The sequence below is a fragment of the Hemitrygon akajei genome, chromosome 5, assembly GCF_048418815.1.
Source record: "Hemitrygon akajei chromosome 5, sHemAka1.3, whole genome shotgun sequence".
NCBI classification, from domain to species: Eukaryota; Metazoa; Chordata; class Chondrichthyes; order Myliobatiformes; family Dasyatidae; genus Hemitrygon; species Hemitrygon akajei.
In genome coordinates, this window is record NC_133128.1 from 33,137,866 (window position 1) to 33,151,263 (window position 13,398).

General features: G+C 39.6%; 1 protein-coding gene across 23 annotated transcripts in view; it reads right to left on the reverse strand.

Annotated features, from left to right (window-relative positions):
- abi3bpa (ABI family, member 3 (NESH) binding protein a) overlaps window positions 1–13,398 on the reverse strand; it is a 309,406-nt gene that overhangs the window by 20,123 nt on the left and 275,885 nt on the right. For all 23 annotated transcript variants that reach the window (XM_073045179.1, XM_073045194.1, XM_073045192.1 and 20 more), the window contains one exon: window positions 4,674–4,753. In XM_073045179.1, coding sequence (XP_072901280.1) covers window positions 4,674–4,753 — 80 coding nt within the window. The remainder of the gene's footprint in view (window positions 1–4,673; window positions 4,754–13,398) is intronic.

Below are 13,398 nucleotides of genomic sequence, written 5' to 3' on the forward strand. Positions count from 1 at the left end.
CTTGGCCTCCACAGCCACTCGTGGCACCAAATTCCACACATTTACCACCCTCTTACTAAAGTAATTTCTCCGCCTCTCTTTTCTAAATGGATGTCCTTCAATCCTGAAGTCATGCCCTCTTGTCCTAGACTCTCATACCATGGGAAATAACTTGGCCACATCTAATCTGTTCCAGCCTTTTAATATTTGTAATGTTTCAAAGAGCTGCCAGACGTGAATCTTCTCTGAACCCTCTCCAATGTCAGTATATCCTTTCTAAATTAAGGAGCCCAAAACTACATACAATACTCCAAGTGTGGTCTCACGAGTGCCTTATAGAGACTCAACATCACATCCCTGCTCTTATATTCTGTACCTCTGGAAATGAATGCCAAAATTGCATTCGCCTTCTTCACCACCGACTCAACCTGGAGGTTAACTTTTAGGGTATCCTGCACAAGAACTCCCAAGTCCCTTTGCATCTCTGCATTTTGAATTCTCTCCCCATCTAAATAATAGTCTGCCCGTTTATTTCTTCCATCAAAGTGCATGACCATACACTTTCCAATATTGTATTTCATTTGCTACTTCTTTGCCCATTCCCCTAAACTATCTAAGTCTCTTTGCAGGCTCTCTGTTTCCTCACACTACTCGCTCCTCCACCTATCTTTGTATCATCGGCAAATTTAGCCACAAATCCATTAATCCCATAGTCCAAATCATTGACATGCATCTTAAAAAGCAGCGGTCCAAACACCGACCACTGTGGAACTCCACTGGTAACCGGCAGCCAGCCAGAATAGGATCCCTTTATTCCCACACTCTGTTTTCTGCTGATCAGCCAATGCTCCAACCATGCCAGTAACTTCTCTGTAATTCCATAGGCTCTTATCTTGCTAAGCAGCCTCATGTGTGGGGCACCTTGTCAAAGGGCTTCTGAAAATCCAAGTACACCACACCTACTGCATCTCCTTTGTCTACCCTGCTTGTAATTTCCTCAAAAAACTGCAGGTTTGTCAGGCAAGATTTTCCTTTCAGGAAACCATGTTGGCCTTAGCCTATCTTGTCATGTGCCTCCAGGTATTCTGTAATCTTATCCCTAATAGTTTCCTTTCTGCTGCCTCCCACCCTTCTTAAATAGCGGAGTAACATTCCCAAATTTCCAGTCATCCGCTACAATGCCAGAATCAATCGATTCTTGAAAGAGCATTGCTAATGCCTCCGCAATCTCTCCAGCTACTTCTTTCAGAACCTGAGGGTACATTCCATCAGGTCCAGGAAATTTATCCACTCTCAGACAATTAAGCTTCCTGAGCACCTTCTCAGTCATAATTTGCACTGCACATACTTCACTTCCCTGACACTCTTGAATGTCCAGTAGACTGTAGATGTCTTTCACTGTGAAGACCGATGCAAAATACACATTCAGTTCCTCTGCCATCTCTGCATCTCTCATTACAATATCTCCAGCATCATTTTCTATTGGTCCTATATCTACCCTCAACTCTCTTTTACACTTTATATACTTAAAAAAGAGCTTTTAGTACCTCCTTTGATATTATTCACCAGCTTTCTTTCATAATTCAGTTTTCCTTCCTAATGACCTTCTTAGTTTCGTTCTGCAAATTTTTAAAAGCTTTCCAATCCTCTATCTTCCCAGTAGCTTTGGCTTCCTTGTATGCCCTCTCTTTTGCTTTTACTTTGGCTCTGATTTCACTTGTCAACCACGGTAGTGTCCTTCTTCCCTTTTTATTTCGACTATATCTGTCTTGCACTTCCCTCATTTTTTGCAGAAACTCCAGCCATTGCTGCTCTGCTGTCATTCCTGCTAATGTCCCTTCCCAGTCAACTGTGGCCAGTTCCTCTCTCTTGCCATTGTAATTTCTTTTATTCCACCAAAATATTGACACATTGCAATTTAGTTTCTCCTTCTCAAATTTCAAAGTGAACTTGATCATATTGTGATCACTGTTCCCTAAAGGTTCCTTAACCTTAAGCTCTCTTATCACCTCCAGATCATTGCACAACACCCAATCCACCATACCCTAGTTGGCTCAACAACAAGCTGTTCTGAAAAAAACATCCCTTAGACATTCTACAAATTCTCTCTTTTGAAGTCCAGTACTGACCTGGTTTTCCTAATCCACTTTCATGTTAAAATCCCCAACGATTATCATGACATTGCCCTTCTGACATGCCTTTTCTATCTCCTGCTGTAACTTGTAATCCACATCCCAGCTGCTGTTTGGAGGCCTGTATACAACTGCCATTAGGGTCCTTTTACCCTTGCCATTTCTTAACTCAACCCATAGAGACTCTACACCTTCCAATCCTATGTCATTCCTTTCTAATGATTTAATATTATTTCTTATCCGCAGAGCCACACCACCCCCTCTGCCTACTAACCTATTTTCCCGATACACCATATATCCTTGGACGTTCAGCTCCCAATGGCAGCTATCCGTTAGCCAAGTTTCAGAGATGGCCACAACATCACACTTGCCAATCTGTAGCTGAATTTCAAGATCATCCATTTTATTTCTTGTGCTGTGTGCTTTCAAATATAACACTTTCAGACCAGTATTTGTTGCTTTCTGTTTTAACTGCACTAACTCATCCAACTGGGACAAGAACAAGCCCTTCAGCCCACTAGGGCTTGTTGTGATAAACTACTTAAGCTAATAATTAAAAACCTAACTAAACTAACTCTTTCAGCCTGCACAAGGCCCATACCCCTTTATTCTCTGCATATTCATAAGACCACAAGACATCAGAGCAAAATTAGGCCATTTAGGCCCATTAAGTCTGCTCCACCATTCCATCATAGCTGATTTATTATCCCTCTCAACCCTAACACCCTTACTAATCAAGAGCCTAGCAACCTATTCATGTGCCTATTTAAAGGCCTTTTAAATGCCTGAATTATATCTGTTTCCACAATCACCCCTGGCTACACATTCCAGGCACTCTCCCCTCCCTTTGCAAAATAAACTTGACCAATCTATGTCCTTTGAACTTAACCCTTCTCACCGCTGGTATTAGACATTTCATCTTGGGAAAATCATGCTGGCTGTCTAGTCTATCTATGCCTCTCATAATCTTACACACTTCTGTCAAGTCTCTCCACAGCCTTTGCTGCTCCAGAGAAAGTCCAAGCTTTCCAATCAGCACATGCTCTCAAATCCAGACAGCACCCTGCTAATCCTCTTGTGCACCCTCTTCAACCCTCCACAACCTTCCTATAATGGGCAATCAGAATTGAATGCAATACATCACATGCTGCCTAACCAGAATTTTATAAAGCTGCAACATAAATTCCTCTCTCTTGAACTCAGTTTCTTGACTAATAAAGGCAAGAATGCTATCTGCCTTCTTTACCACGTGATCAATTTGTGCAACCACTTGGATCCCTAGTAAGTCCTCTGTGTACTGTGACTTTTACTTGATCTCCCAAATTGCAACAGCTCACGCTTGGCCAGATTAAACTTCATCTGCTATTTCTTTACCTATATCTGCAACTGATCTACATCCAACTGTATCCTTTGGCAATCTTCTGCACTTTCTACAATGCCTCCAATCTTGTAATGTGTGAGAACTTATTAACTGTCCATCTAAATCATATCATAAACAGCAGAGATCCCAATGTGGATCACTGTAGAAAACCACTAATCATGGGCCTCCAGCCAGAATAACTCCCCACGACCGCTATCCTTGTCTTCTATGGGCAAGCCGATTCTGAATCCAAATAGCCAAGTCACCTTGGATCCCATGCATCTTAATGTTCTGGATGAACCTCCCATGACAAATCCCAACAAATGCCTTACTAAACCCATGCACACAATATCCACAGCTCGACCTTAATTAACCATCTCTATCACTTCCTCAAAAAAAAGCGATCAAGTTTGTAAGACAGTAATCATCTTCTCCAATTACACCATGGCTTTCCAAGTGTTCATAAATTCTGTCCCTAACAATCCTCTCAAATCACTTTCCTACCATCTATGTGAGACTTACCAGTCTAAAGTTGCCACGATTATACCCATTTCTCTTCTTGAATAATGGAATTTCAATAGCTACTTGTCAGTTTTCCGGAACCTTGCCATGAAAATATTGGTCACGGTCCCAGCATTCTCATCTCTAGCTTCTCTGAATAACCTGGGATATAGTAGGCACTGGGGCAACATTCATGTCCTTCAAGAGACTCCAGCATTTTAGTATGACTGTCACACCCTTCTACTTCATAAATGCTGATGCAAATCATTCATTTAGACCTCACCTTCAAGCACATATTCCTTCCTTCATCTGAGTGGTCCTATCTTCCCCAACATACTTACCACGTTGGTCTTGATATGTAGATTTTAAGAGCATTATACTAACAGACAGAAGTTACTTCCTCTGCATAAATCTATAATTAAGGACTCTTACAATTAAAGGTAAGCCATTGTAAGGTAATATAAGAAACATTTCTTTACAGTTAAAAAATAGTAGTTCTTCTCTCATCCTTTTCTCACCAGCCTTCCCTGCAACCAGCAGTATGAATTACAGATTTCAGAATTAATATTGATAATTTTCCATGAGACTTGTCAACAAGAGGTTATGGAAGCGAGGCAGGTAGCTAAAAGTTAAGACACAGATCAGCATGGTGTAATTAAACTCATAGTTTCCCCATACTTCCATTAGAAATATCTGCTTACCTGATTCAGTAACAAAAGGAAGTGAGTCACTAGATGGGCCTCTGCCATGTTTGTTTGTAGGTGTCACTGAAAACGTATAGCTGTTAAATATAGGCAGCAAACACATTAATAAACATAAAAAATTATTTTGTTATTCTTAAGAACAACCCACTCTACTCAACTGTTCAGAACAACAAAAATGAATGTGCATTTGCCTTTTTAAATTGTACTTCGGAAAGAATTCAGACTGAAAGTTTACTTCTTAACTCAAATTCAATGCAATCACAGATCTTCCATGCATACTCCAAAATCCATTCAAGAACATTTATTTTAGAGTTGTATAAGACGTTGGTGAGGCCTATTCTGGAGTATTATGTGCAGTTTTGGTCACCTACCTACAGGAAAGATGTAAACAAGGTTGAAAGAGTACAGAGAAAATTTATAAGGATGTTGTCGGGTCTGGAGGACGTGACTTATAAGTAAAGATTGAATAGGTTAGGATTGTATTCTTTAGAACACAGAAGATTGAAGGGAGATTTGATAGAAGTATAGAAAATTATGAGGGGTACAGATAGGGTAAATGCAAGCAAGCTCTTTCCCACTGAAGTTGCATGGGACTACAACCAGAGCTCTTGGGTTAAGGGTGAAAAGTGAGAAGTTTAAGGGGAATATGAGGGACAACTTCTTCACTTAGAGGGTTGTGAAAGTATGGAATGACCTACCAGTACAAGCTTCAATAGGTACATGAATGGTAGGGGTATGGAGGGCCACGGTTCCGATGTAGATCAATGGCAGTTTAAATAGTTTTGGCACGGACTAGATGGGCTGAAGGGCCTGCTTCTGTGTTGTACTTCTCTAAGACTCTATGACTAACCCCAAAATACAACTATCGTAATTTGTGAATACAAGTAACATCTTAAGAACAGGTTTGCTGGTATTCAATTATGAGATATTCTTGTAGACTCATAGAAACAGTTGGAGTTCATCTTGGTTCCTCTGACGAAAATCTATCATTCCTTAGTTCTAATATACAATGCCCATGAGCAAACAAAAGAACTCTAGGTTCATAGAACTACTTTTGTTTGATTTTCAGGGCTTCCTGTTTAAGCATATTCTTTTCCCTATGCACAATCGTGTTCTGCCAAGGGAACAGCAAGCACACAAAAACAATGACATTTTCCCCATTTAGTACTGTCGAAAAATGCAGACGCTGGAATTTGAAGCAAAAAAACTACTGAAGGGACTCAATGGGTTGAGCAGCACATGTGGGAACTGTTGATGTTTTGGGTCAATATCCTGCACCAGGACATGCAAATCCACTTACCAAATGTAAACCCGATTTGTCTTCATTTATAATTGCTTTACATGAAATCTGACATTGGAATTAATTAAAAATAGTGAACAACTTAAGTCAGCATTCATAATGTTGAGATATTCTTTTAGAGCAGAAGTGTAAATACATCCTTTAAAACAAGTGATAAGTGCAGAAAGAACCCACTTAACCCATCTTTCTGATTTTTGAAAGAGCTTTTTAATTAAACAAACTTCCCTGATCCTTCCACACAGCCTTGTGTATTTATTCTTAAAATCCTGTAGATTTTAAAGCAAACACTTCATGATTCTGAATAACTTTATCAATATTCTTTAACCTTCCATAGTTTCAAATCAAGGCAATCTACTACCATTCCTTTCGCAGGGAACACAAAAGGTGTCATGTTCTGTCATGTGGTTGTGAAGTTTGTATTTCCATTGATAAAGAAGCTATTGAATATCTTAGTAAAAGACAACAATGGTGAATAAACTCTTCTGAAGCTTCCAACTAGGTACAGTTATCAATTTTAACCAATGTTTTGATGACAAACTCTGCCATCTTCTTTAGGGATGCTGCCTGGGCATGTCTAGTCTGATGGTATTAATACCTCCGTGTTCCATTCCCTCCTGATTGGTTAGTCCTCATCTAATCAGGTTTCTGCTCTTGGATTTGTATCGTTGAAGGCAATCCTATGGCAATTGAGAATGCAGTGCTCTGCTACCAAAACACAACATATGAAACTAAAGCACTACTGTAGCACACCAATGGCTTTTGGGACTGCCAGGTAAAGGAAGCCATTGAAATAAAACTAGAGGAAAAGAATTGTTAACAAAAGACGAAGGTAGCACTCTAAGTAAGAACTGGAATTCGATTGTAAACAAGATGGGAGAGCAGAAACCTGATTGGATGAGGATTAACCAACCAGAAGAGAACTGACAATGGGGATTATAAATACCACTGGACTAGACATATCCAGGCATTATCCCTAAAGAAGATAGTAGAGTTTGTCATCGAAATGTCAGTTATAATCAATATCTGTACCTGGCTGGAAACCCAAGAAGAGTTTATTTATCATATATGCAAGGAAAACGCTAGATCCTTTTTGATAACAATGGTATTAATATATGTTGAAATGATAGAGAAATAATTTTAAGCAAATATCTGCTCCCATGGCATTCTTGGAATGTGCATTTACCAACAGGCCTGTAGAGACACGTACATATTTACTGGTCTAACCTTCTTCATAGCACACCTTACCTGTATAGATTTCAAACACAGACTCATTTCCTTAGTCTAACTGTACAATTAGAAATTAGTTGATGAGCCTAAAACTTTGTCCACATAACTCCAAACACTGAGGGTTGAAAATTACCTTAAAGCTATGTATAGCGATTCTGTATGCATTTCTGGGAGACTCAGCACCTGTTAGTGAATTTGCCTCCTCTATTCTTTTTGGCAGAAATTTCTTTCTCCAAACTACTTTATTCCAGCATAAGATTCCCACAAATAGGATGAAAAACTATAGATCATATTTAGTACCATTTAAAGGCAAACATTTTTTTAAAACTGCATTCTCACAGACACAAATAGCTTCCTTTGATTGCAAGCCTTGGTCTCCTTGCCAATTGGGGTCCAGGATCTCCGAGTTTGCTGATTTCAGCTGTATTAGGTCAGTTACTCAAACTCCATTCTCCAAGAGAAGACTTTATTTACTTCTTCCTCAGCCTACAGAAACAAACTGTTTTTCCCTGCAATAGTATGCTTATCCATTATGCAAGCCTTCAGAGACCTCTCTGGCAAAATCCTGTCAAGCAGTGCCTGGCTCTGATCCTGGTGTTAATCTGTTGGCTCCTTGCATGAAGGGACAATTCCTCATCAGCCTGTCCAGCTACTAAGACCCTTTGGGAACTACCATTCTACCCCATTCCTGTCATCACAGCACCAATTCATTCAAAATCAAAACTCTGTCTGAAGTTTGTTCTCGAATTCCAAAAACTGGCTACAAAGACCACATCTGCTGCACTAGAACACGACAAATATATATAAAAAGTTGCAACATACTGGTATCAATACAGCATTATTAAAGGAATGTAATGGTGCTGTTCTATGAACCTCACAAATGAAATTCTAGTGCTTTACATAGCTTTCACAATCAATATTAGGAATAGCTACAGCATTATTTTAATGTCAAAAAATGAGTGTTGAATATTTTTAGGTTAGATTCACTCTGATTTAGATAAGTATGTTGTTATAGTTTATGGTTAGTACCAGCTAAGGTGAGTGAACAATGTTTGAACTAAAGGCAAGTATTCTTTGTTTTTGTATAGATTTTCATAAATTCTATTGTATTTCTTTATTTTTCTGTAAATGCATGCAAGAGAATGAATCTCAAGGTAGTATATAGTAACATATATGTACTTTGATAATAAACCTGCTTTGACTCCTGACATACTCATCAGCATTTTTATTAAAATTCTACACACACACACACACACACACTCACACTCACACTCACTCACTCACTCACTCACACTCACTCACTCACTCACTCACTCTTCCTGCCAGGTAACAGCCAACTGGATTAGAAAATGCCACCAAATGCAAATAGGCAACACTTGCATTCAGTTAAGATGTGATAAAACATTTTGTTATAGAACAAATACACCTTAACACCAATTCACAGGTTGCAAAGTACTTTAGGACATCCTAGGAGTAGGGATATACTGCTCTGCGTCCAAGATTGCTGGTTGTTAATGGACACTATTGAACATGAATCATGGGGAGAATCATCAAATTAGGAAGAGTATTTTACACCTTCAAAATAAATTGTCACTTAGTGTTTCTTGACATTTTGTTAGCTAACAAGAGAAATGGGAGAAATGGAACATTTTGTCTAAAGGAAGAAGGAAGCAGTTTAAGATTTAGGAAGCAAATAGCAGACAGGATTTTGAGGATTATAAGGTAGACAAGAAAAGACCATAAGGGACTTAGGCGAGTTAGAAGGGGGCATAAGAAGGCCCTGCTGAGTAGGACTAAGGATTAAGGAAAACTGCAAAGCAATCTACAGGTATGTGAAGAACAGGAGGGTGACTGCTCAGGGATAAATGGGGAAACGTGCCTAGAGGTGGAGGAGGTAGGGAAAGTTCTTAATGAATACTTTGCCAGGGAGAGGACTTTGACAAATGTGAGGTTAGTATAGAGCAGGTTAATGTGCATGTCGAGGTTAAGAAAGAGACAGAGTTGGAGCTTTTTAAAAACATTAGGATATACAAGTCTTTGGATTTAAGCCAAGTTGCTATGGGAAGCAAGGAAAGGAATTGCTGGGGCATTGACAACAACCTTTGCATCCTCCTTGACCACAGCAGTGGTACCAGAGGTTTAAATAATGGTGTTCAAGAAAAGAAACAGCTATAATCCTGGGCACTGTTCCCTTTAGGCTACATGGGTGCCATGCAGAAACTGAAATGTTCCCATGTAGCTGGAACTTCCTTTTATATAATGTTTTACTAAAGCGCCACGCAGTTTTCAGGCCATGTAAAAATTTCCTACTCATAGGAATGGTTGGTCCATGCAGCTGTAAAAAAAATAGAGGGAACATGATTTTGGGAATTATAGACCAGTGTGTCTTATAGCAAACTAATAGAGGGGATTCTTAAGAGTAGGATTAAAGAACATTTGGAGAAACATAGTCTTATTAGGGATGCCTTGTGAGGATCCAATTGAGTTTTTCTGAGGACGTGATAAAACAAATTGCTGAACGTAGAGTGGTAAATGTGGTGTATATAGACTTCAGTAGGGCATTTGAGAAGTTTCATCATGTAAGGGTTATCCAGAAAGTCATGATGCATGGGATCAGGGAAACCCAGCTGCATGGACTTTGAACTGGCTTGGCCACAGAAGGCAGGGGATGTGAGTAGATGGGGAGTACTCTGGCTGGAGGTCATTGACTAATGGTGTTCCACAGGGATCTGTTCTGGGGCCACCTAGACTGTAATTTTTCATTTAATGACTTAGATGTGGAAGTGGAGGGATGAATTGCAGATGACACAAAGGCTAGAGGTGTTGTGGATAGTATGGAAGGTTGTCACAGATTACATGGGGATATCGACAGGGTGCAGAGTTCGGTGGAGAAGTGGCAGATGGAATTCAATCAGAAAAGTGTGAAGTAATGCACTTTGGAAGGTTGAACTTGAAAACAGGATACAAGTTTAAAGGCAGGATTCTTAGCAGTACACAGGAACAAAAGGACATTTGGGTCCACGTCTACAGATCCCTCAAAGCTGCCGTGCAAATTGATTGTGTAGTTAAGAAGATGTAGGGTATGCTGGCCTTTTGTTATTCAGTGGGGCTGAGTTCAAGAGCCATAAGATTATGTTGCAGCTCTATAAAACTTTAGTTAGAGCACACATGGAGTATTGTGTTCAGTTCTGGCAGCCTCACTATAGGAAGGATGTGGAAGCTTTAGAGAGGGTGCTAAGGAGATTAGAGAGGGTGCTTGGATTAATGAACATGTCTTATGAGAAAATGTTGAGCGAGCCAGGTCTTTCCTGTCTGGAGAGTCTGAGAATGAGAGGCAACTCAATAGAGGCATATTAAGTTAAGAGAGGCTTACAAGAAGTGGACAGCCAGTGCTTTTTCCTCGGGCAGAAAAGGACATCCATTTAAAATGAATGGAGTGAAGTTTAGGGGAGATGTCAGAGGTTGGATTTATTTTACACAGAGAATCGTAGGTGCCTAGATCACACTGCCAGGGTTGGTGGTAAAGACTGATGCAATGCAAACATTTGATAGACATATGGATGGAAAAATGTGGAGGATTACTGACTGTGTAGGAGAGAAGGATTAGATTGATCGTGGGGTTTGTGTAGGTCAGTACAACACCGTGGACTGAAGGGCCTATACTGTGCTGCACCATTCTATGTTCTATTGTAATGTAAAATACAATTATAAAAACATTACTTAAAATTTGACAAGCCTGCGAAAATTTTAGACTGATAATGCACTGACTCAAACCTTTAGATTAAATTCTCTGTAAAGTGATCGGATGTAGTAGGCCTTCTACTAATTTAGGAGATTTTTTGGTAGAAAATTTCTATGCCCAAGTACTTTTACAAAAGGCACTGTACATAAATTCAGCCATTTTTGCTACCTCCTAGCAGACCATAACAGGTGCCATTGCTGGGAAAATAAAATATTTTCAACTGACTTTTTTTGAAGAACATCAACTCAGAACAAAATAGGTGTCCTTTTGTTGCCAAATCCATTGTTTGCATATAGCCAAGAAAGCTCTGTCTACATCCTTGTACACAGGTTATCTCTTGGCTGTGTTTTTGCTTTTAATTAGTTTTGTGTTTTAGAATTACAAAACATAATAGTGGTGACAAGGAAATTTTAAAACAAACCAGGGATTACTAGCTACCTGTTGAAGCATGGGACATTTTTTTTAAAAATGGTCAAAATTCACAGGTTTATAACCAGTGAGTACCAGGTAATTAGAATCATAAATTAAACAAAAGCAGAAATGGCCAGCTTCATCAAAAAGATACACGAGGTTGATTGTCCAATGGATAACTGGCTCATGTGTACTGAGTGAATTGAGCAGTATTTTGAAGCAAATGAAATAGCCAATGAGAAATCAGTACCAGTTTTGCTGAGTGCATTAGGTTTAAAGGCATTCAGTTTGCTTATAAGCTTGACTCCTTCAGCCAAACCACCCGTAATGGTCTTTGCTGACATTGTGAAAGCAAAACAGGAACATTTAGAACTGAAAACATTATTGATTGCAGAATGCTTTATGTATTATAAGTGTAATAAAAAGGAACGGGACTCTATTTCAGTGGCTGAATTGAAGATATTGTCTGAGCATTGTCAGTTCAATGATGGACTCAATGATGCAATAAAAGATCATTTAGTTTGTGGAATCTTACAAGAAAGCATTCCAAAACAGCCTCTAATTGATTAAGCTATGTCCACACTAGACCGGATAATTTTGAAAACGCATAAAAACAATAGGCGCCCACACCAAGCATTTTTGAAAATACCTCCGTCCACATTAAAATGGGTAGTTGGGCGAATCTCCTCCTACTGGGTATGTGTAGGACACATCTACAGAACACAAGCGACATGTTTGCTGTCGAATCTCGCTGTGAAAGTGCGTGTTTGTGCAGTTACAGACTAGAAAAACTTAAAAGGAAATTGCCAAACAATGGAAAGCTGTTGGCTCTCGTGCAGGAGGACTTAAAACTAAAAAAAACAAATACTGGAGCGCATGAAGGCAACCAACAGGGAGTTCACGGACAGTGTGACCCGGCTGACGACGAACATTGAAAAACTGACGAACTCTGTAAGGTGCATTAATAAAGCACCTTGTTAAATGTATAAAACATGTCTGCATCAGTGTTATCTTGTATTTCCATACAATGCAGGCTGCTACACATCTATTGTCAGAGGAGTACTTGCATAAATAGGTAAACCACCTTCATATAAGCAAGGACAGAAAACAGGGCAAAGTGAGTATACTTACTTATTCAGTAAGTTATGGGTCAGAGTATTTGGTGAGTACATTTCTAACTCTTTTGGCTCCAGTTTCGTTGCCGTCTGTTCTGAAATTGTTAGGTTGTATGGGGGTTGCATTCAAGAAAACAATGAAATGCTGCGCTGCCACCACTATCTGTTCCGGCACGTCACAACAGCGTTTTTCAAAATCTCCGGTTACCCCATCCGCACTGCTCTGCCCAATCGCCGTTTTCAAATTTACACACTCTGGATGGCGTTTTAGAAAAGCTCCATTTTCGGAGGAGGAAAACACTGTTTCAGTGTGGACGGAGGGTCAAAGCAAAGAGAAAAAGCTTTGGTTACAGATTTATCCAGTCCAGTGTGGACGTAGCCTGAAGCACAACTTACATTTGAAAGAGTAGTTGAAATAGCTGTATCAATGGAAACAGCAGATAGAGATGCAATTGAGTTGTAGTCAGGAACAAAAGTGAGGGTGAACAACCACAATTTGATTGGAGATCCTTCCACCATTTGCATGCCACATCCCCTGCAATAGAGTCAACTGAAAATGAATTAGGAAAGGTACTGGATGAATGTCACATTAGCATTCACAGATGGCACTGGAAAACTGAAATATATCAAGGGTAAAATAGTGTTAAATGAAAACATCACACCCAAATTTTACAGAGCCCATCCAGTTCTTCCCTTCGATAAAGAAGCCAGTGAGCTAAATTACATGGAGGCAGACAGAATTCTTTCCAAATTTGAGCCCAGTCCATGGGTATGGAGTCCCAGTAACCAAGAAGAATGGGTCAGTCAGGATCTGTGGTGATTGAAAGGTCACCATCAAACCAGTTCTGAAAGTAGATCAACTGCCCAGGATAGAGGATAATTGGGGGAAAACAGATAAGCAAAGTGGACATCTGCAGCCTACCTACA